The sequence below is a fragment of the Lemur catta genome, chromosome 5 (genome assembly GCF_020740605.2).
Source record: "Lemur catta isolate mLemCat1 chromosome 5, mLemCat1.pri, whole genome shotgun sequence".
Taxonomy (NCBI): Eukaryota; Metazoa; Chordata; class Mammalia; order Primates; family Lemuridae; genus Lemur; species Lemur catta.
In genome coordinates this window covers 77,071,667-77,092,375 of record NC_059132.1, presented here as the reverse complement: position 1 = coordinate 77,092,375, position 20,709 = coordinate 77,071,667, and the positions used below count along the sequence as shown (strand labels likewise).

General features: G+C 38.3%; 1 protein-coding gene across 3 annotated transcripts in view; it reads right to left on the bottom strand.

Annotated features, from left to right (window-relative positions):
• Window positions 1-16,770, bottom strand: part of RBM46 (RNA binding motif protein 46) — a 48,260-nt gene extending 31,490 nt beyond the window's left edge. Inside the window, exons 1-2 of one of the 3 annotated variants that reach the window (XM_045550676.1) lie at window positions 16,603-16,770; window positions 1,248-1,409 (exon numbers count right to left, since the gene is read on the bottom strand). In XM_045550676.1, the coding sequence (XP_045406632.1) occupies window positions 1,248-1,398 (151 nt within the window). In that variant the 5' untranslated portion in view covers window positions 1,399-1,409; window positions 16,603-16,770. Of the gene's footprint in view, window positions 1-1,247; window positions 1,410-16,327; window positions 16,474-16,602 lie in introns of those variants that run through there. The other 2 variants (XM_045550678.1, XM_045550677.1) reach the window with 2 other exon arrangements.
• Between the last annotated feature and the right edge of the window lie 3,939 nt (window positions 16,771-20,709).

Genomic DNA, 20,709 nt, shown 5'->3' with positions numbered 1-20,709 from the left:
CATAATGGGTGCTATCTTCAATAGAGCGGTCAGGTAAATTTCTGGGTACATGAAATTTAAGCAGATACCTGAATGAAATGAGAGAATGAGCCATGAGGATTACCTGGCAGTTGCGGCTGCCATGTTTGGCGATTACCCTTCACTGTCCTCTTTAGGTTCTTCCCCAAAGCTCTTCCCTACAGGGTAAACTGGGAGAAGGGTATTCACGAAGAAGGGTATTCATGAAGACGAAAAAGCAAGTGCTTTGGATGTTGCAACAACATAGAGTATGGAAGCCTGTATGGCTGAAGTGTACTTGAGGGAAGAGGAAAGTGTTAAGCAATACAGCCATTAAGAAAACTAGAAGCCAGAATTTAAAGTTAACTGGAGGGTGTTGAGCAAAGGAACTGGCTATTGGTAGGAAGGTCAAACACTGTTTCTGTTCACCTGTTTGCATTTGGTTTTCTATTAATAGTATAAACACCACTCTTCTACTCACTGCTCTTTCAGATTTCTCTCAAAACGATCTTCTCTTTAATACCTACAGTATCCTTTTCCCCACTGCTTTAATCCCAACTTCTTTCTCAACCCCACCCCAACTTCTTTCTCAACTGCTTCTCAGACCCAGAGCAGGATTAAAAAATATATACAAGTAAGGCATGAATACCATTTATAATCGACCTGTTTCCTCTCACAACAGTAACAATGACTGATGTGGTCGTAAAGCAGTTACAAGGGAGGAGCTATTGTTTGGGACACTTTGTGGGACCATACGAGGGCTGTCCAGAAAAGTATCCAGCCATGTAATGTGAAAAATTATATTAACAATGGCTGGATACTCTCCAGACAGCCCTCATATACCTAATCTAAATGACTACATTAAAAATTTAATTTTTTTTTTTTTTTTTTGAGACAGAGTCTCGCTGTGTTGCCCAGGCTAGAGTGAGTGCCGTGGCATCAGCCTAGCTCACAGCAACCTCAAACTCCTGGGCTTAAGCGATCCTACTGCCTCAGCCTCCCAAGTAGCTAGGACTACAGGCATGCACCACCATGCCCGGCTAATTTTTTTACATATATATTTTAGTTGGCCAGGTAATTTCTTTCTATTTTTAGTAGAGACGGGGTCTCGCTCTTGCTGAGGCTGGTCTCGAACTCCCGACCTCGAGCGATCCACCCGCCTCGGCCTCCCAGAGTGCTAGGATTACAGGCGTGAGCCACCGCGCCCGGCCTTAAAAATTTAATTTAAAAGAATATAAACAAATCCATACCTGGAGGGGGACCACCAAATTTCCTTTGCCCATTTTCTTGAACCATGTTATAACCAGTCTTTTCCATCAAAGCAAGTAATGCTGCTTCATTCTGAGTACCAGTTCGAACTTTACTGCATCCATTCGTTCCATCTATATTTTCTTCATTCATGGTTGCAATTCCTAAAACAAAGTTTAATAACAGTGTTTACAACATATAGTACCAGGAATCTATGAAGGATTTCTTTGGATTGTTTGGATTGCATGAAACCAAGGACAGTTGTGGTTGCCATGTCTGGAGATTACCCTTCACTGGCCTCTTCAGGTTCTTCCCCAAAGCTCTTCCCTAGAGTAGAAACTGGAAACTTCTTTCAATGTCACTGACCAATTAAGCAGTACCTTTAGATGGCCTAAAGTAACAAGTAATGGAGGCAAAAGAGAAACAGAAAGGAACAAAGAATGGAAAAACAAAAGTGAAAGGGAGCAAAGAAAAAGGAAAGCAAAAGGAGTAACAAAATATACTGCCATCAATGAATATATGATCACTGCCAATCTATATAACCCAAGGTTTAACAATTTTATTATACAGGCCAACTGGATTTTTCTGTGACTTATACTTGCCAGATATACCATAGGCCTAAGGGTAATACTGCTCATGTTGTCAGCAATTCTCAAGAGCTTTACCAGTTATCAGAAACTGAACAGATGGTTGGAATAATTAAACAGAGCTTCAAATCAGCCACTGTTCCTATTTACTGGAAGAAGTTACCAGAGAGAGCAGGAAGCACAACTGCTTGTAATCTGAACAGCAACAGAAGCTACTGTGATTTTTAACTAGCAGCAACTTAACACAATGACTTCAATGGGTGAGCAGGAATGAGGGTGGAGGAGATGAGATCTCTGTTGATCACCATATGTAATAACATTTTAATTTTTTTTTTTTTTTTTTTTTTTTTTTGAGACAGAGTCTCACTTTGTTGCCCGGGCTAGAGTGAGTGCCGTGGCATCAGCCTAGCTCACAGCAACCTCAGACTCCTGGGCTTAAGCGATCCTACTGCCTCAGCCTCCCGAGTAGCTGGGACTACAGGCATGAGCCACCATGCCCGGCTAATTTTTTTTGTATATATATTTTTAGTTGGCCAGATAATTTCTTTCTATTTTTGGTAGAGACGGGGTCTCACTCTTGCTCAGGCTGGTCTCGAACTCCTGACCTCGAGCGATCCACCCGCCTCGGCCTCCCAGAGCTAGGATTACAGGCGTGAGCCACCGCGCCCGGCCACATTTTAATTTTTAAAAATGAAATTAACATGTACTTTAGGGTTTTTTCCTAAAGATCAATATTGTGATTTATTCTGTTCCTTAATTTTATATCTCTCTAATTTATAGCGTTACCATGAATAAAATGCAAAAACTAAAATTCACAGTATGGAGAATGCACTGGGAAAGCTATTTTGGCTTTCAACAGAACCTTCCTAATCATAAATGGAAAACAAGTAAGTCATTGTGGCATAGCATTTTAAAAAGTATGAAATTTTGAGCATCTCAATTTCAGACTTCCTAGTTGTACAGCCTTGGGCAACTTACTCATTTCTTCACACCTTAGTCTCTTCATTTGAAAACGGAAGTACAAGTTATCACAAGGTTGCTGTTAAGATTAAATCAAACAATGTTATGTAAAAGGCCTGTTGAAATTCCACAAGGATCAAACATATGATAAATGCTAGAGAGCAGCGCATCCTGACCGACACAGGCAGCACGCTTTTTTCAGAAACATCTTTCGTTTTTCTCAAAGGTGAAGGTGTGGGTGTGATGTGGTACATACATTCCTAGGGATGGATACCTGTGTCTGTACAATGGATTCTGCCCTGAAGGTGGCAGTGGAGAGATGTCACCAAAAAAAAAAAGCAAGTTATCCTCACTAATATTTAGTTTAACATAAGCACAGTGGCTCTAGAGCCAGACTGCCTGAATTCAAATCCTTTCTAGGCTATAATTTTGAGTAAATTACTTAGCTCTTCTGTACCTCAATGTCCTCATCTGTAATATGCAGATAATAATGTAAATAATGCCTATCTTATAGAGTTTTTACAAATAATAAATCAGTTAATTGGTATTTAAAAAAACCCTCCAGGGTTCATTTTTTGGCCTTAAACAATAAAAAAAATTATCCACAAATACTAATTTTTATGCATATATTGGAACCTTTCAAATCATTAAATATCTACAAATAACTATAGCTTACAATCCAGGTATACAGCTTCAAAACAAAACTGTGACACCAGATAGAAACAGGCTGAGAAAAACAATCATAATAAGTTCAGTTTACTTACTAGGTCTATTATAAATGCCAGGACATTTCTACACATTATCTCTAACCTCTAAACTACTGGGAGTATCAATCTTGCTAAAGGAAAATTATTATTTCCATTTAACAGATGAAGAAACTGAGGCTTAAACAGAGAAACCATAACACCCAAGATCACAGAGCCGGAAAGTCACATAGAATTCAAGCACAGGTCTGCTTGATATCAAACATCCCTTCCTGCCAAGAAAATTATTTTGGCATACCTTCTGCTATAATTTCACCTGAAAGTTCCGTAAAGAACAAGGAAGACCCACCTCCCCACTACAAGTTGACTTTTACATGCAAATGGAATATTCACAAATTATAAATTGATACTGCTAAATTAGGTGGCCTCATAAATCCTTCCTAGTTTTAAAATATCTGAATTTTTCTAAGTGATGATGAATACAGATACAAATACATCCATCATATACCACACACATGCAATCTTTTTACAGTTTTTAAAACTGCTTCCACGCTATTATTATATTGCATCCAATGGAGTAAGTTCTGGGGTGGGAAAAAAGGCAGGAAAATAGCTGATGCACCCATAGAGTTTCTACCTGCCTTCTACCTCACTTCCTTAAACTTAATAACCCTAGTCCAGTTTTCTTTCCTAAGACTCATTTATCAAAGTGCCTAATGAACATAAGTGTTGAAAATGAGATGTTCGTGAGGCATCTCAAACTCAATATATCAAAAACTAAATGCCATTTTATCTTCCAAACCTGTTCCTTCCTGTTCTAACTTCTCATTCAATTCATCCATTCAACAAATGGCACCACAACAAACATATCCCTCTCTCCTTCAAACTATCACAATCAGAAACCTGGGAGTTATCCCAGAGTCCACCTTTTGACTCACAGCTAATCGGTCGCAAAGACCTGAAGATTATACCTCAGTATTTCTTGAAATCAGTCTTTTCCTGTCCATCCTAGAGCCTGTTCTCAGAAAATTCTTACTTGAATTAGTGCTAGGTTCCTAAACGTCATTCCAACTTTTAGTCTTGTTCTCCACAAACAAAATCTCCAAAATGCTGTCAAAGTGATATAAAAATATATATATTTCATATCATCTTAAAATTCTATTTTAAATCAAATCTAAGGGAAACAATGAGTAAAATGTTTTTTTAATCTTGAAATCTGGAAGGCCCTTCCAATAATTAAATTAAAAAATCTCAAAGGAAAATGTTTTTACTATACAAAAAGTACTTTTGAAGGCTAAAAACTAAGTCAAAAATTATAAACAGAGAAAAATAATCTGTAGCTCATCGGATAATGGGGTAATTTCCTTAAAATAAAAAGAGTAGCACAGTGTCATAGTTTAGAGCAGACTCATGTACCAGATTGGCTAAATCTGAATCCCAGTTCTTCCCTTTACTAAGCTGGGACCTTGGGCAAATTATTTAACCCTTCAATGACTCCATTTACTTGTCTACAAGTGGATAATAACAGTTTCTACCTCACAAGGTACAAGGATCCAGAGGATCAGAATAAAGGGCTTAACGCAGTCCTTTACACATAAGCACTAGAAATGTATTTAATATCTAATGAAACACTAAGAAAAATACAAACTGCTGAGCAGGGACTGCAAACTGAAATTCATTCATTTGTTCAATACTTAGTAAGCACCAACTGTGTCCCAGACACTATTCTTCATGTCTGGGATGCATTAGTAAATAAAATACTAAAATTCCTCCGCACAGTTTATACTCTAGTGGAGAAAAAAATAATTGGTGATAAAAAAATAAGTAAACAATAAGATATACGGTAAGTTTAAGAGTAATAATAAGCAAACAATATTAATATAATATGCAATAAGGTAAGAGTACTATAGGGGAAAAAAGGGACAGGTATAGGGCACTTGGGATAGTAGCAGCTTTGGCAGGAGAAGACAGGGTGTAATTTTAAACAGGATAGCCAGTGTAGGCCTCAATGAAAAGGTAACCTTTGAACAAAGAATTAAGGAGCCTGTCCATGCAGCTATCTGAGAAGAACCACACACAAAAATGGAAAAACCAAGACAAAAGCCTTACAATTGAAGAGTACTTGGCATGTGCAAGGTACACCTTGTACATTAGGTAACTTAAGGACTTTAGTTTTTATTCTCTGTTAAATAAGGAGCTATTATAGATTCTGAGCACAGGAGTAATATGATCCTTCACTTTAAAAGGACTGTCTGGCTATTGTGTTGAGAGGTCAGTAGGGCAAAGATGGAAGCAGGGGGACCAACTAGAAGACTACTATGAGAATCCATGTTGACAGATGACGGTGGCATGGACCAGAGAAGTTGAGGTGGAATGGATAAGTAGTCTGACTTGAGATATATGTTGAAGGTATATCCAACAGAATTTTCTGACATATTGGATATGGATTATGAACTAAACAGAGAAGTGAAGGATGATACAAAAGCTTTGGCCTGAGCAATGACAAGACAGAAGAGGAAGGCTGAGTGGAACAGGTTTTCGGGGTAGGATCAGAGTTCAGTTTTGGACGTGTTAAATTTGAATATCTACTAAACCAACTCAAATGCCTTCAAGACCCTGACAAGAAATGTTCAGAGTTGAGGTCAAGTACAAGACCATCAGAAGTGGTATAAACTGTGCTTTTCCATTAATAGAAAGCCCAATGCACCACCTGAAAAAGGCAATGGCTACTCAAGTCTAGCAAACTAATACCATAAAGAAATCTACCTTGTCCTAATATGCCAAATTTTCCAATTTTTCAAGGAATCTAGAGATTTTTATGTAAAATTTCCCAATATTTAAAAACTAAAAATTAATTCAATTATATTATAAAAATGCAACTGACCACAAGACACCTGTAGACTTCCTATGGTTCAAAATCTGGGTTGCATGAGACAACTTCTGACTTGAATACTTTCCCCGGTACCCGCCACAGTGCTTGACACATGGTAGGCACTCAATAATTATTTGTTAGATGAAGAGACCAACACAAAACTCAGGAAAAACTAAAGACCTCCTACAGTGTTGCCAGGTATGCATTACTAGAATTATCTTTTTAGAGGGAAATTTGACAAGTTATCAAAATCTAAAATGCACATTATACCTCACAATTCAATTACTAATAATTTAACCTATAAAGTTGCATGTTTGCTGAAATATATATGAAAAGCAACAATCACAAAAATATCTCATTGTCCACCAATAGAGGCCTGAATCAAAAATTATGGCATAACTATACAATGGAATATTATGCAGCTATTAAAGAATGTCATAGACTCGTGTACTGATATGGAAAAAACATTCAAGCAATCAAGATAAAGAGTGAGCTGGAGAACAATACATTTACTATCATACCAACTGTGTACATATTGTTTTTGATATATATGTACACATTCATAGATGTTTGTAGAAGCATATAAAAATTTTGGAACAATTTATAAGGAACTTTAATAGCAGTTATCACTGATGAGTAGGAATGATGAGTCAAAGAATCTTCACTTCTCACTTTTCTCTGAATATCAAGGGCATGTGCTACCTGCATTAAAAATAAAAAATTCTTTCAGGGTTTCCCACTGTCCTTAAAATCTTTTGAAAGCCCTAAGGGTCATTTCATGATATGGCCCTCCAACTTCATTTCTTATTATATACCAACAACAATACTTACCTATTTGAAAATTCTCAAATATGCCATTTTCTCATATACCAGACTTTACATAAATTGTCCCCATAGTCCTTCACTAGTTTCTTGGCCTTTTCCACTCCTAATCATCTCCAGGAAAACCCTCCTTGACTCTCCCTCACAATTCTAAATTAGGCATTCCTTTGTATGTACTAATATCATGGAACCCATCTCAGAGTGCTATGATGGCCAATCCTCTCCACCTCCCTCCCCAACATCAAACACTGAGAAGAGTCTAGTCTTTTATTTCTGAATCCCTAGCACCATGTAAACTCTCCAACATATGATGAATGTTCAATGAATGAGATAGGGAGACAGGGACATCATGATTTAACTAAAAGTAAGAGAATTGGGTGAGAGAAGACCTGAATTCTAGTTCTTGGTCAGAGACCTTTGATAAATTACATTACAACTCTGACCTTTACTTTTCTAATTTGTGAAATTCCATTTTATGTTTATTTCTGCATTTACTTATTTGGTATATTAAATACCACACACAATGACAGGCACTTTATATACATTATCTCATTTAGTCTTTTAACTTTTGGTTTGAATAATAATCCTATAAGTATCATTCTTTTCCATTTTAAAAATAAACAAACTGAAACTGAGATAAAATCACTGTGTTAATAAATTGATAAGGTAGATATAGACAGTCAAACCAGAGATCTGTCTGCCCAAAGGTTGGGCTTCTAACCTCTACTTTATATTATCCTCATTTTATATATTTAAGAAACTGAGATCTCTGAGAAATGATATGATTTACCCGAGGTCATGTAACTTATAAATAACAACATCAATCCCTGAATACAGATTTCTTTCACTACAGTTTTTTTTTAAATATTATAACACAGAATCAATTATTCATGATTCTTTTGAAAAACTATACCATGATTAAAAAACAAACCAAAAGTTAGAGTGGAAAGTCTATCAACAAAAACTTTTTGGAAAACCCCTAATAAAAATAATTTCAGATTTATAAGACCTTAAAATCATCTAATTCAACCACTCACTTGATATTTATAACATTGCTGAAAAACAGCATCCATCTTATTCTTAATTACAAAGAACTCACTATCCTCTAGAGCAACTTATCTTTAGATAAATCTTTAAGTTCTTTCTTATAATACATCACAATCTCTTTCCCAGTAACTTTCACATGTCGATCCTGATTTTATCCTTCTGGCCAATCTGAACCTGGTTCTTTCATATAATTACATTTGAAAGATGATTCAAAAGATGATTCTCCTCTTCTCCAGGTTAAATGTTACCAGTTCCTTTAACTCAACATTTCTTAAACTGGCATGCCTTAGAACATTATTCAAAGAGCTATTAACAAATCTCAAAAATGTGTTCCATGTCTACATATGTCTGAAAAATCACTATACCTCTCCCTTAAAAGTACTATAAAGAACATCAGCATATTTAAGGGCAGGAAAAGTTTCAGTTAAAAAATTTTCTGGCTGAATGCAGTGACTCACGCCTGTAATCCTAGCACTTTGGAAGGCCAAGGCAGGACGATCACTTGAGGCCAGGAGATCCAGAGCAGCTCTGAGCAAGAGCCATCTCTATAAAAAAATAGAAAAATTAGCCAGGCATGGTGGTGTGCACCTGTAGTCCCAGCTACTAGGGAGGCTGAGGCAGGAGGATCACTTGAGCCCAGGAGTTTGAGGCAGTAAGCTATGATGATGCCACTGCACTCTAGCCTGGGAGACATAGCAAGACCCCAATACCCTGTCTCAAACACACACACACACACACACACTTCCCAGCTTATACTCAAGTGTTCCCCAAACCTATTTCAGCACGTTACCGTAATTTTCCTTGGCATACCTATAACTTTCTATAGAACTGTCTGGAAAACGCTACTTTAACTGTTTCTTATATGATATAGTTCCATCTTCTCTCACTATTCTGTCTCTTTTTTCTTTAGAAGTGTAGTGGCCAAAATTGAAAAGTCTACCAGTACAGACAAAGACCATATTAGTGTTCTACACAGCTGCATTATATTGTTAGTTCAAATTAAGTATAAGGTCACCAAAAACTCCAAATCTGCCCTGGCCTATATAGCATAACTAGATTTTAGAATCAATTGAATTTCATCTTATTAGATTCAACCTGCCAGTCCTTTGTACCTCACGTCTTATCTTTTACCCACTTGCATCCAATCCATGAAATAGTCTAATTTATTTCCAAGATAGAACTTTTCTTTTCATATTTGCAAACTTAATTAAGAGCTATCTGTCCAAATATAACCAGAAAACACCTAAAAACTGACCTCATCTGATCACTGAGTATTAATAGGATTCTGCATTGCCTAAAACAGCCAACATTCTGTCATTCTTGTAATGACAATGACTATCCACCCATCAATACAAGTGGGGCCCTGGGAATTCATTTTAAAATGTATTTACATTTGAAGAACAGGTGCTATGTGATATTCTGAAGAAATTATTTTTTAAATATTAGGTTATTAAGCATGGAATGTCCGATTTCTTTAAGTACTAAGTTTGACAGTTGCTATCTCTGATATATTTCACTTTGACACTTGTTTTTTTTTTCTGTGAAGGTACAGCCTCATTCTTTCAAACACATATTTTGGCTTATGATTAGCTTTCAAATTTTTTTAGAGACATTTTTGTGAAACCATGGGTAAGTCCAAAATTTGTGTTATATTTGAATATGAGTTCTGTCCTGGAACCAACGCAGCCCAGACAGCTCAAAAGATTAACGATGTGTTTGGGAAGGATGTTGCTAATGAACACACAGTACATTGATGGTTTGAGAAGTTCTGTTCTGGTGATTTTAATCTTGAAAATGAGCCATATAGGTGACTTGAGACCAAGGTGGATAATGATGAGCTGAAAGCTGTAGTGGAAGCGAATCCATCTCAATCTACACATGAATTAGCAGCAAGGTTTGATACCATTATTCCAACAATATTGGACCATTTGAAACAAATGGGCAAGGTAAAGAAGCTGGATAGATGGGTACCGCATGAATTAAACAAGCATCAGAAGAGAAATCATCTTGAAGCTTGTTCTTCTTTGCTGTCACAACATAAAGGCAAACCATTTCTATAGCATACTGTTACATGTGATGAAAATAGATTCTTTTTGACAATCCCAAGCATTCAGCACAATGGTGGGATAAAGATGAAGTGCCGAAACACAGTCCAAAACCAAACATTCATCAAAAAAACTAATGGTGTCTGTTTGGTGGTACAGCACTGTTATTATCTACTACAGCTTCATGAAATGTGGTCAATCCATTATAGGGATGTCTACTGCAACCAATGGGATGAAATGATGAGGATGCTTGCAATAAAGCAGCTGAGATTGATCAACAGACATAGGCCAATCCTCTTACAAGACCACATGCCACAAAAAACAATGCTGCTCAAACTATAGAAGCTGAACTTGGAAACACTCTGTCATCCACCATATTCACCAGACCTTGCACCAACTGACTACCACTTCTTCCAGGCTTCGGACCACTTCTTGCAAGGAAAAATACTCAATTCTCAACAAGCTGTGGAAAACGTTTTTCACGACTTCATGGCACTCGCTCTCTAGGCTTCTTCACTGCTGGCATAAGCTACTGTTAAAATGGCAAAACTGTGTCGATAGTTTAGGTGCATATTTTGATTAATTATACTGCTTCTTGTCTGAGATATAAAAAACTAAATTTTTGATTTGAAATCAGACATTTCATATTTAATGACCTAAAAATAAAGCTACATTATAAAGACGCATCTCCAGAAAAGGTAAAATGCTATTCAGCTTTCCCTCAATTTCTCCTTTCTTGCTCATTTCAACATGACAGGTATTATCTCACTTCTTTTTATATCATTTTTAGATTCTTCTAATTTACTGGCCTCACACTGTTATTAAATGCCAGAATTAGAAAATAGGAAAGAATTCTTATCAAGGGAAAAGTCTTAAGTCTGTATTGCCAGCTAGCTGTATACCTTGCACCATACTTCAAAGACAAATCTGATTTATATGTCATCAAATCCAATAACTAAAACAAAGTATTATTAATAGATAAAAGAAATAAGTTAATTTTTGATCACCAGAACCTTAATAAGATAAAGTAACTTTTAGCGTTTTGTCTTTTAAAAAATGCAATGTTTTTCTGTTAGCATTCCTTTAAAGTTAAAAGCATTTTAAACTATATAACTCCCTTTCTCCACTCAAGATTGTATTTACTCTAGGTTTTGCTATTATACCATCGCTGAAGATTTTGTATTGAAAAAAAAAAAAAACACATTAGGACTGCAAGGGGACCTTAAGCCACCTCTAATAATGTACGTGAGAAAACCAAGAGCAAATAAGATAGAGATTCCCTTAAAGTCTCAAAACTAGTTATTGGAAAGACCTGGGGCTCAAACACTGCAGTCTCATGTTGCCTCAGAAATTATGGCTCTCTTCCACAATTTAGTCTAGAGGGACTTTGATGATCTCAGCATCCCACAGGACATCATATTGGTGCACATTGATACAATGTGGAGAATAAGGAAGGTGAGATTTACATTTCTTTGATACGCTACAGCAAAAAGAAAAAACAAGACTAGTTTTATATGGTACCTTACATATGCTACTTATTGCCTATAAAGGCAACAAATATGCTCCCCTTTTATCCAAAATGTAGAATAAACAACTTTATCTTTTACTATAATTCATAGCTAGCTCTAAATAGCTGATTTCTGCAACCCAACCCACCCTAGAATTACCTGACAGACATATTTTGGGGGTTAATCCATGTCCCTAAAGATTTATTTTTAAAGAACTTACCTTGGGTCTTATGTTAAAATAATAGGCCAGTCCACACATTAAAGACTTTTTTCTCGGCCAGGCGCGGTGGCTCACACCGGTAATCCTAGCACTCTGGGATGCTGAGGTGGGAGGATCGCTCGAGGTCAGGAGTTCGAGACCAGTCTGAGCAAGAGCGAGGCCCCATCTCTACTAAAAAAAAAAAAAAAATAGAAACTAGCTGGACAACTAAAAATATATACAAAAAATTAGCTGGGCATGGTGGCGCATGCCTGTAGTCCCAACTATTTGGGAGGCTGAGGCAGAAGGATTACTTGAGCCCGGGAGTCTGAGGTTGTTGTGAGCTAGGCTGATGCCACGGCACTCACTCTAGCCCGGGGACCAGAGCGAGACTCTGTCTCAAAAACAAAACAAAACAAAACAAAAGACTCTTTTCTCTAGTGTATTGCTAGAAACAATATGCTATACTTTGTACATTTCAAGAAATCAAAATATTATAAAAACTTGGCCAGGCACAGCAGCTCACACCTATAACCCTAGCACTCTGGGAGGCCAGGAGTTCAAGACCAGCCTGAGCAAGACCCTGTCTCTAAAAAAAAAAAATACAAAAAATTAGCCAGGCATAGGGGTGCACACCTGTAGTCCTAGCTACTCGGGAGGCTGAGGCAGGAGGATCACTTGAGCCCAGGAGTTTGAGGCTGCAGTGAGCTATGATCGTGCCACTGCACTGTAGCCTGTGCAACAGAGCAAGATTCTGTCTTAAACAAACAAACAAAAAAACCTTGAAATTACAGAAGACACACCAGAGAATCACCAATCCCTTACTCTCTTTAGAAAGGAATGTGTTCTTTTTTTTCTTTTTTGAGACAGAGCCTCGCTCAGTCACCCTGAGAGTGTCAGGGTGTCAGCCTAGCTCATAGCAACCTCAAACTGCTGGGCTCAAGTGGTCCTCCTCCCTCAGCCTCCCGAGTAGCTGGGACTGCAGGCGCTCGCCACGAGGTCCGGCTAATTTTTTATTTCTATTTTTTGTTGCCCAGCTAATTTTTTCTATTTTCAGTAGAGACGGGGTCTCGCTCTTGCTCAGGCTGGTCTCGAACTTCTGAACTCAACTGATCCTCCCACCTCAGCATCCCAGAGTGCTAGGATTACAAGAGTAAGCCACTTCACCCAGCCAGGAATGTGTTCTTATCTTAAAACCTCCAAAACATATACACATGTATAATTTGCAATTAAGAAAGTTTAAAAATACCTAATTTTAACGTATTAATTTAACCAAAGTATAATTCCAAAAGAGCCGAAATTCAAGAATCTTAGTCAGAGAATTATAATGAAACCTAAAACAAGCATACACTATACTCATTCTAAAACATTCCAGAATCAATCTGAGAGTTAACTAAATGTCCAAGGAAGCACAGCAGTCCTATACATTATGACAAAGCTGACACACCAAGGCTTCTAAGCTGACACACCAAGGCTTCCAGGCTCAACTAGTCCTCTGCCGCCTTCAGGTGTGGAATCACATTCCAAAAATCACATCTATAAACTTTTTTCCTTACCCTTCTAGAAGACCAAAAGAATTCTAGAGAGTAAGACAAGGACAGGTCCTGACCATGAGAATGACATACATGGGTTTATGCAAAAAGAATGGTAGATTAAAAGTTGTACCATATTTAAGTCTAGCTTTCACAGATTTTTTTTCCTAAACTTTGAACTTTTAAAGATTCCTCTCTAGGTGTTTCAAAAAAAATAAACAAACAAATACAAAAATCTCACTAAGCTATGAAATAAAAGGCCAAGACAGCATAGCCAATCACAGGATAGATATTCAAGTAACAATTTGAATCAAGCCTTTAAGTTCTAACTATCTTTTAATTTTAAATACCTTAATAATTAACAAAAACATACATTTTCAAATTTGTATTGCCTTTCAAAAATAGAAAATATATTAATGAAAAAATGACAAACACAATTTTAGCAAAATATGTGAACACCATTTATCAAAAGAAATTTGTTTTAGCTGTATTCAAATTACTTTAATTGAAACTTCATCTTCCAAATTATAAAAATATATAAAGTTGTGAAAGTGACCATTATGTCATTTTACTATGGGTTTTAAAAATAATAAAAAATAACTCAAGATATCAAATACCTTTATAGAGGCACATTAGATCTTTATGACATTCCTTAAATTACATGGTATTAAACTCCTGATTTGTTAGTTCAGTTGTTATTGAGTATGGTACAATGAAACCATGGTTGCCAGGTCGATGGAGGTTTTTCAGCAGCAATTCATTTTAGTGACAGACTGCACTATAATAATATGGTTGCAAAATGAGAAGAATTAATCAAAAGTGTGTGGATATCTAAAACTATTTCAAAATAAAAGTGTATAGATGGATCAGTTCAATTTCTTTTTAAATTATTTTTACTAAAAATGAGAGCACATTTAGCTAGAAGTTAAATATATAATGTATAACATTTTAGTACTGGGTGTTTCAACACACCTAGTATTGCTCTAGAGGGCAAGTTTAAATTTAGAATGACTTAAAAATTGAAGTATTTGAAAAATAATGTGCAACTAACAAATTTTTTAAATATTGCTCTGAACGTAAAAGCATATATGCTCCTTCAATTTAGAATAAGATATCCACATATTGTTGTCCAAGTTAAGTGCGCTACTATTCCTGACATAAGATCTTCTATAAACTATTGTTTTTGGAATCCATTATCAATTTGAACATAGAGATCACATTTTCTTCCTTCATTTTCTTGTCTCATCAACCATCAGGTAAAATAAAATGGGAAACAATATCCAGCATTAATATGTAAATCTAGACAATTTTCACACCAATTATTTGATTTGTATTCACCAACCCTCCTTAAACTGAAATGTTTAAGTTTCCTAACAACAAAAATAACATCATTAAACATATGAGGCTTGATTTCAATTCATACCTTGGGTATGTTCTTGTTATTAATAATTCTTTCCTCATATCCAGTAATATACATTTTTATTTTGTGTTGATATGTATTATAATTTTTGGCAATAATATTCAAGTCCAATACTCTACCCTCTTAAGTGAAAATTAGCAACTAAAGCAGAAAATAAGGCATTGTTAATATTCTGCAATTATAGCCGTAATAGTTATCTTTATGTCTGACACGGCACACAGTTCCAAACAAATTTTAAAATAGAATGAGTTAATTGTGTACTCTGGAACAAGTCTATCATTAGAGCTCATAAGGAGATTTAATTCCGAAAGGCTCTAAAAGGAAGTTTGTCAAACTCAACCATACATCGGGGTGATTCTTAAAAATATCTTCCCATTATTCAAATAAGTAAAATTCTACCGACCCCTGAATATGTTCTTTGTATGTCAGTCCACTTATACATGCAGCATACCCTGTTTCCTGGTAATAACGCCATTCTCAAACACAAAATGGGGCAGAATCTTAAGAGAAGACAAGAATTTAAAAGTTCCTACTGATATTGCCTCTTTGATATTAGCCCACATTAGAAATTACCATACAATATATAAGTTACAGAGAATGTATCAGTATTGTAAAAAGCGGTAAAGCTTAAAGAACTTCAATATTAGCTAAACAAAATTTACATAGGAGGAAACTGTTGGCCAAATAAATCAAGAGGCTTCACAAAGCATCTCAGAGTTAAGTATCAACGCCAGAATTAAATCCCGGGGCTCCTGACTCCAGGTTCTGTGGTCTTTCCAGTACCCCAAAGAAACATTTTAAAAATAGCAATGAAAACTATCAGACGTCAGAAAACAAAGATGGAACTACCGCGTGTATCACCGTCCATGGCAGCCTGCCTCGTGCCGCGGGGGAGCGAGGGTCAGTTATCTCCTGCGCATCTGCAGCCGTCCGCTGTTCGAGCCCAACAGAAAAGACAGGGCGTGGGGAAGAAAGAGGAGAGGAGTCAAAGACGGAGGAAAGTTCGAGGCTCGTCCCCGGTTCGAACTCAATAAAAACGACGAGGATACTGCTAAATCTCACCCAGCCAGAACTCAACCACACTACCCTGAGCCTGCTCAATCTCGCCCGGCAGTCGGGACGCCCCAGGCGTGGTCCCAAAGCCTCTAGCGGGGATGCGCCGGCGCAACAACGGCTAGCGGGCCGGAAGGCCAGCGGGGGACCTTTACCTGCGGCAGCCGACGGCGGGAGAGTGTCAGGGGAAGAACATGGAAGGCAACAGGTGGGAAGCGGCCCAAAGGCGGCGGGGGGGGGGGCGGAAATAAGACGGAGAGCGGGCAGGGCGCCGCGGGGCGGAAAAAGCCGGCCCCCCGACGGGGTGGGCAGCTGGGGCCGCGCGGCCGAGACCACGCGGGGCCGGGGGGTATGGCGAGGGCGCTGTCCGCAAAGATGTTCCCCGGGGCTGGGAAGCTGCGTCTCTGACACTCGCCCTCCCGCTGTTAGACGGAGCCGGGGCACGCAGAGGGCTGAGCCCCGCAGACACCGCCTCCAGCGGGGCGTGGGTCCCCCTGCGTATCTGGCCTAACAGCCAGCCGGACAGGGCTATTTGCGGCCAGGAGGCAGGGTCTCCAGCCGTTAGCGGCAGTTTGGCAGTGACCCCTCTGCCCCCAACCCATCCTCACCCCTTTGGGTCTTCAAATGTTGGTCCTAAATCCTTGCGACCAACGACCACAAACCGCCGCCGTCACCGTTTCGGGGACCAGTCAGTCGGAGCAGGGGGGTCGCCGCAGGGGGGAGGGGAGCCCACCTGGAGGAGCTCGCGCTGGCCCTCGCGCCTGGGCTCGGCTCCCAGAGGGCACCGCGCGCGCGGCAGCCAAGACAGCTCCACGAGGAGTGGTACCTCGGCCAATCAGTAATCAGCCCCGGGGAGGAGCCCATGGGGAGGGGGCGGGATCAAGGTTTAAAACCAAAGTTGGCTGGGGGTGGAGTGGCAAAGTGTTTGGAATGACAGGTACTTTAGCCAATTAAGGCAAGTAGAGCGATTTTTAGGGTGTGGATGGTCTTGGAGTACTACTAAATGAAGGCGCTGCGTTCTGTGTTAGGACGTTTAAAAACAAGAACTGTAATTGAACTTCTTTTATTTGTTACGGAAAAAACATAAATGCATAGTAAAGGTTCTTTTTCTTGTATTACGGAGTTTTAAAGTTATAATGACGCAAAGCAGTCATATATCCTAACTGTGGACCTTTTAAAATAAGGTCTGGAGGTGGAGTGCCTTATAAAGCCAAAAGACGGATTTACATAGAAGTACAAAAAGGTTAAATGGTTTAATGCCTAAGGGAATGGGTTGAATTAGGAGACTAATAATGGGCCTGACTCTACCAGTAACCAGCTTGGGGAAAAGTTTAGTGGTGGTGAAACTACTGATCCTGGGTCTATGCTTATGTAAAACCAACTTTCAAGAATACGACTTATTTTATTTTATTTTATTCTCTTCTCTCTCTTTTTTTTTTGAGACAGTCTCATTCTGTTGCCTGGGCTAAGCAACCTCGAACTCTTGGGCTCAAGCAATACTACTGCCGCAGCCTCATGAGTTGCCGGGACTACAGGCGCCCACCACCACGACCGGCTAATTTTTCCTATTTTTTTTAGAGATGAGATCTCACTCTTGCCGAGGCTGGTCTCAAACTCTTGAGCCCAAGCGATCCTCCCGCCTCGGCCTCCCAGAGTGCTAGGATTACAGGCATGAGCCGCCACGCCTGGCCAAAAATACAATTTTTTGTCATTGTGTACACGTACTGAATTTTGTTTCCCTTGGAGACAACTAGGGATTAAATGTAGACAAAGAAAACAATGCCTTTAGGAGACAACTCTGTATCTATGTGTAATATTATCTAGCCATAGATAGACTAATAGAATATTAGAACTGGAAAGAACCTAGATCATGTGACTTCCTTAACAAACGAGGAACTTGACACCCAGAATAATCACCTGGGTGACACAGGTCCCCTTATTTTCTATTTCAAGGTGATTTCTTCCACATTAACTTATGATTTCAGTTGGTTTGTTTTCTCCGTATGTTCAAGGAACTAATGAATGTCTACCAATTTAAATTTTCTTCGTTAAACTAAATAAATTAAATAGTTTTTTTTTAAACTTATTGCAACAGTGAGGAATTAGCAGGAATTTTGGAGCCAGACAGACCTGGGTTTAAATCCTTACTTTATGATTTTTGTGGTTGTGATACCTTGTGCAAATTACTTAACTTCTCTGAGCCCACATTTAAAATGGGGATTGTGAGGATTAAATGATAAATAATATTAGCAAATATTGAGCAACTTGTATGTGCCAGAAACAATTGTAAGGGATTTTTGTACATTAGTTCGTTTAATTCTCACAGCAACTTTGGCAAAGATACAGCTCCACTTTACAGATGGGGAAACTGAGACACAGAGCAAAGTTATACAGCAAGTAAGTGGCTGCAGTTTGTCTCTGAAACCTGAAGACATAACCGCTATGCTATACTGTATCACAATATGTCCAGAAACAAGTAGAACAGTTGACGTAATTCTAGGTGCACACTGGAAACTCAACAAATACTCTTTCCTAAACTCTCTGCCCTTCAATCAATGAATACTAATCTTGTTTTACATAGGATGTGTGCATTCAAAATAAAGCCACTAGAAAACCTAGATTTTTTGTCTGTTTGTTTTTGACAGGTCGTCAGTTCTCTGCCTCACGAACTGCAAGAGCAGTAATTGTTATATACTATTTGTTGCTGCTCTTTTCTCTGCGAAAAGATTTCCTACTTTCTTCGTGTTCGTGCCTTCTCATTTCCCAGTAATTAATTCTAAATACTGTTAAAAGAAAAACTTTTGGACAAGTTAACAGAGTTTAATTGAGCCAAGAACCAGAATAGGTTTAGAGCAAGTCCCTTGCTGCCACGTGGTTGGAGAGAATTTGTGTACAGAGAAAGGAAAGTGACATACAGAAAACGGAAGTGAGGTACTGAAACAGCCGGATTGGTTACGGCTCCGAATTTGCCTTATTTGAACAGAATTTGAACAGTTGGCCACCTGTGAGTGGTTGAAGTATGGCCGCTGTGATTGGCTGAGACTTGGCTACTTGTTACAGGAGTAGGTTACAGTCTGTTTCCACATCCAGTTAGGTTACAGTTCACTATGTAAGCAGAAACCTTTAGGCCAAATTTAAAATAGTAGAAAGACAGCTTTAGGCTAAAGTTAATTTAACAATACAAACATGTTTAAGGTTGAGCTAGCTGCAATGGTGTTACAAATTAATATATTCGTCTGAAAAGTTAAAACAGGTAAAAATTTCTAAGAGTTGCTGTAGTATCCTTAAAGAATCACTAGGTGGAGATGTTGTGCGGTACAAAAGATAGTTCCATATTGGAAATGTTGGATAACCAATGTGCTGAAATATGCAAGCGGGTTATTTCCAAAATGCATTGTAAGAATCCCACAGATAATCAACGTGTATCATTCTTGATAATGAGCACCACAAACAACTTCTCATTCAAGTAACTGGCATTTTTATTGGTGTAATTATCACAGTTAGTAATGGCCATAATGTTGAAAAACATGTAATACCTAGGAAATTGGAAGCTTATTTGTTTATAAAGTAATGTGTGTGCATATTGTCTACAGAAATATACATTGATATATAAAAAAGGTATCATAAAAGCAATATGGTGAGCATTTAATTGCTTTGTGTGTAGGACTAGATTTTGTTTTACTTCCCACAAGGCCAGCAGTATTGAAGGACTGGGTAGGCCACCTGCTATTCTGGTATCAAATTCTGGAAAGGACTCCAGAGACAGAAATAGCCACCACATCTGAGAAACTATACTGTCACTGCAAACTGCTGCTCATCGTGTTATGGTTCAGAATATACTTAGAACTTCCAAAGCAATAGAAAAATTATCTTGAGGTGTTTCTCAAGGCTGTCCACCATTAAGAAACATTTTGTCTGGTAGCTAAAGGAAGAAAATTGGGGGGGGAAGAAGACTTCTGTTACCAATTCATCCATTCTGTAGGCTTTGATGGAATATTTCCTACTATTTGTTATGGTGCTATACCCTAGAGAATATATGCAGAGGTATCATGTACACAATCCCTGTCTCAGCTCTGTCTCCAAGAAATAATTATAAAATTATTTATAGATCTTGTACACCATGACAAGTGTTCCTAAATTAGATTGTGTCCAAGAATTATCCTAGGCAGTTGTCAAAAATGCAGATTTTCAAGATCCTTTCAGAGATTTTAAGTCAGGAGATTTAGCAAGTGGGATTAGGTCATGTGCATATAAGAGAAAAATCTAAAATAACTTGAACAGCTTGAATAAGCTAGCAGCTTATTTGCTCTGGTGGCAGACTGTCCAAGCCTGATATGGTGGCACAACAGGGACCCAAAGTTGTTTCTTTCTGCTTCCCCACCTTAGGTGGCTGGCTTCCATCCACAAAGACACCTCATAATCTAGAAAGACTTCTGGTCTCTAGCCATGGTGTCCACTTCCAGGCTGTCAGCAAGAGAAAGGGGAAAAGGAAATGTATACTCCTTCCCTTTTTAGGTGTCTTCCTGAAATTCCTACACAACATATCTCCTTTTATTTGATTGGTCAGAACTTTTTCACATGGCCAGGAAATGTAGTATTTTAATAGGGGTATTGCTAATCGCAGGTAACTTAGGATCATGTTACTAAGGAGGAAAGGGACAATGATGCTGGGATAGCCAACTAGTAAACTCTGCTCTACTGCCTGTAGAACGTGG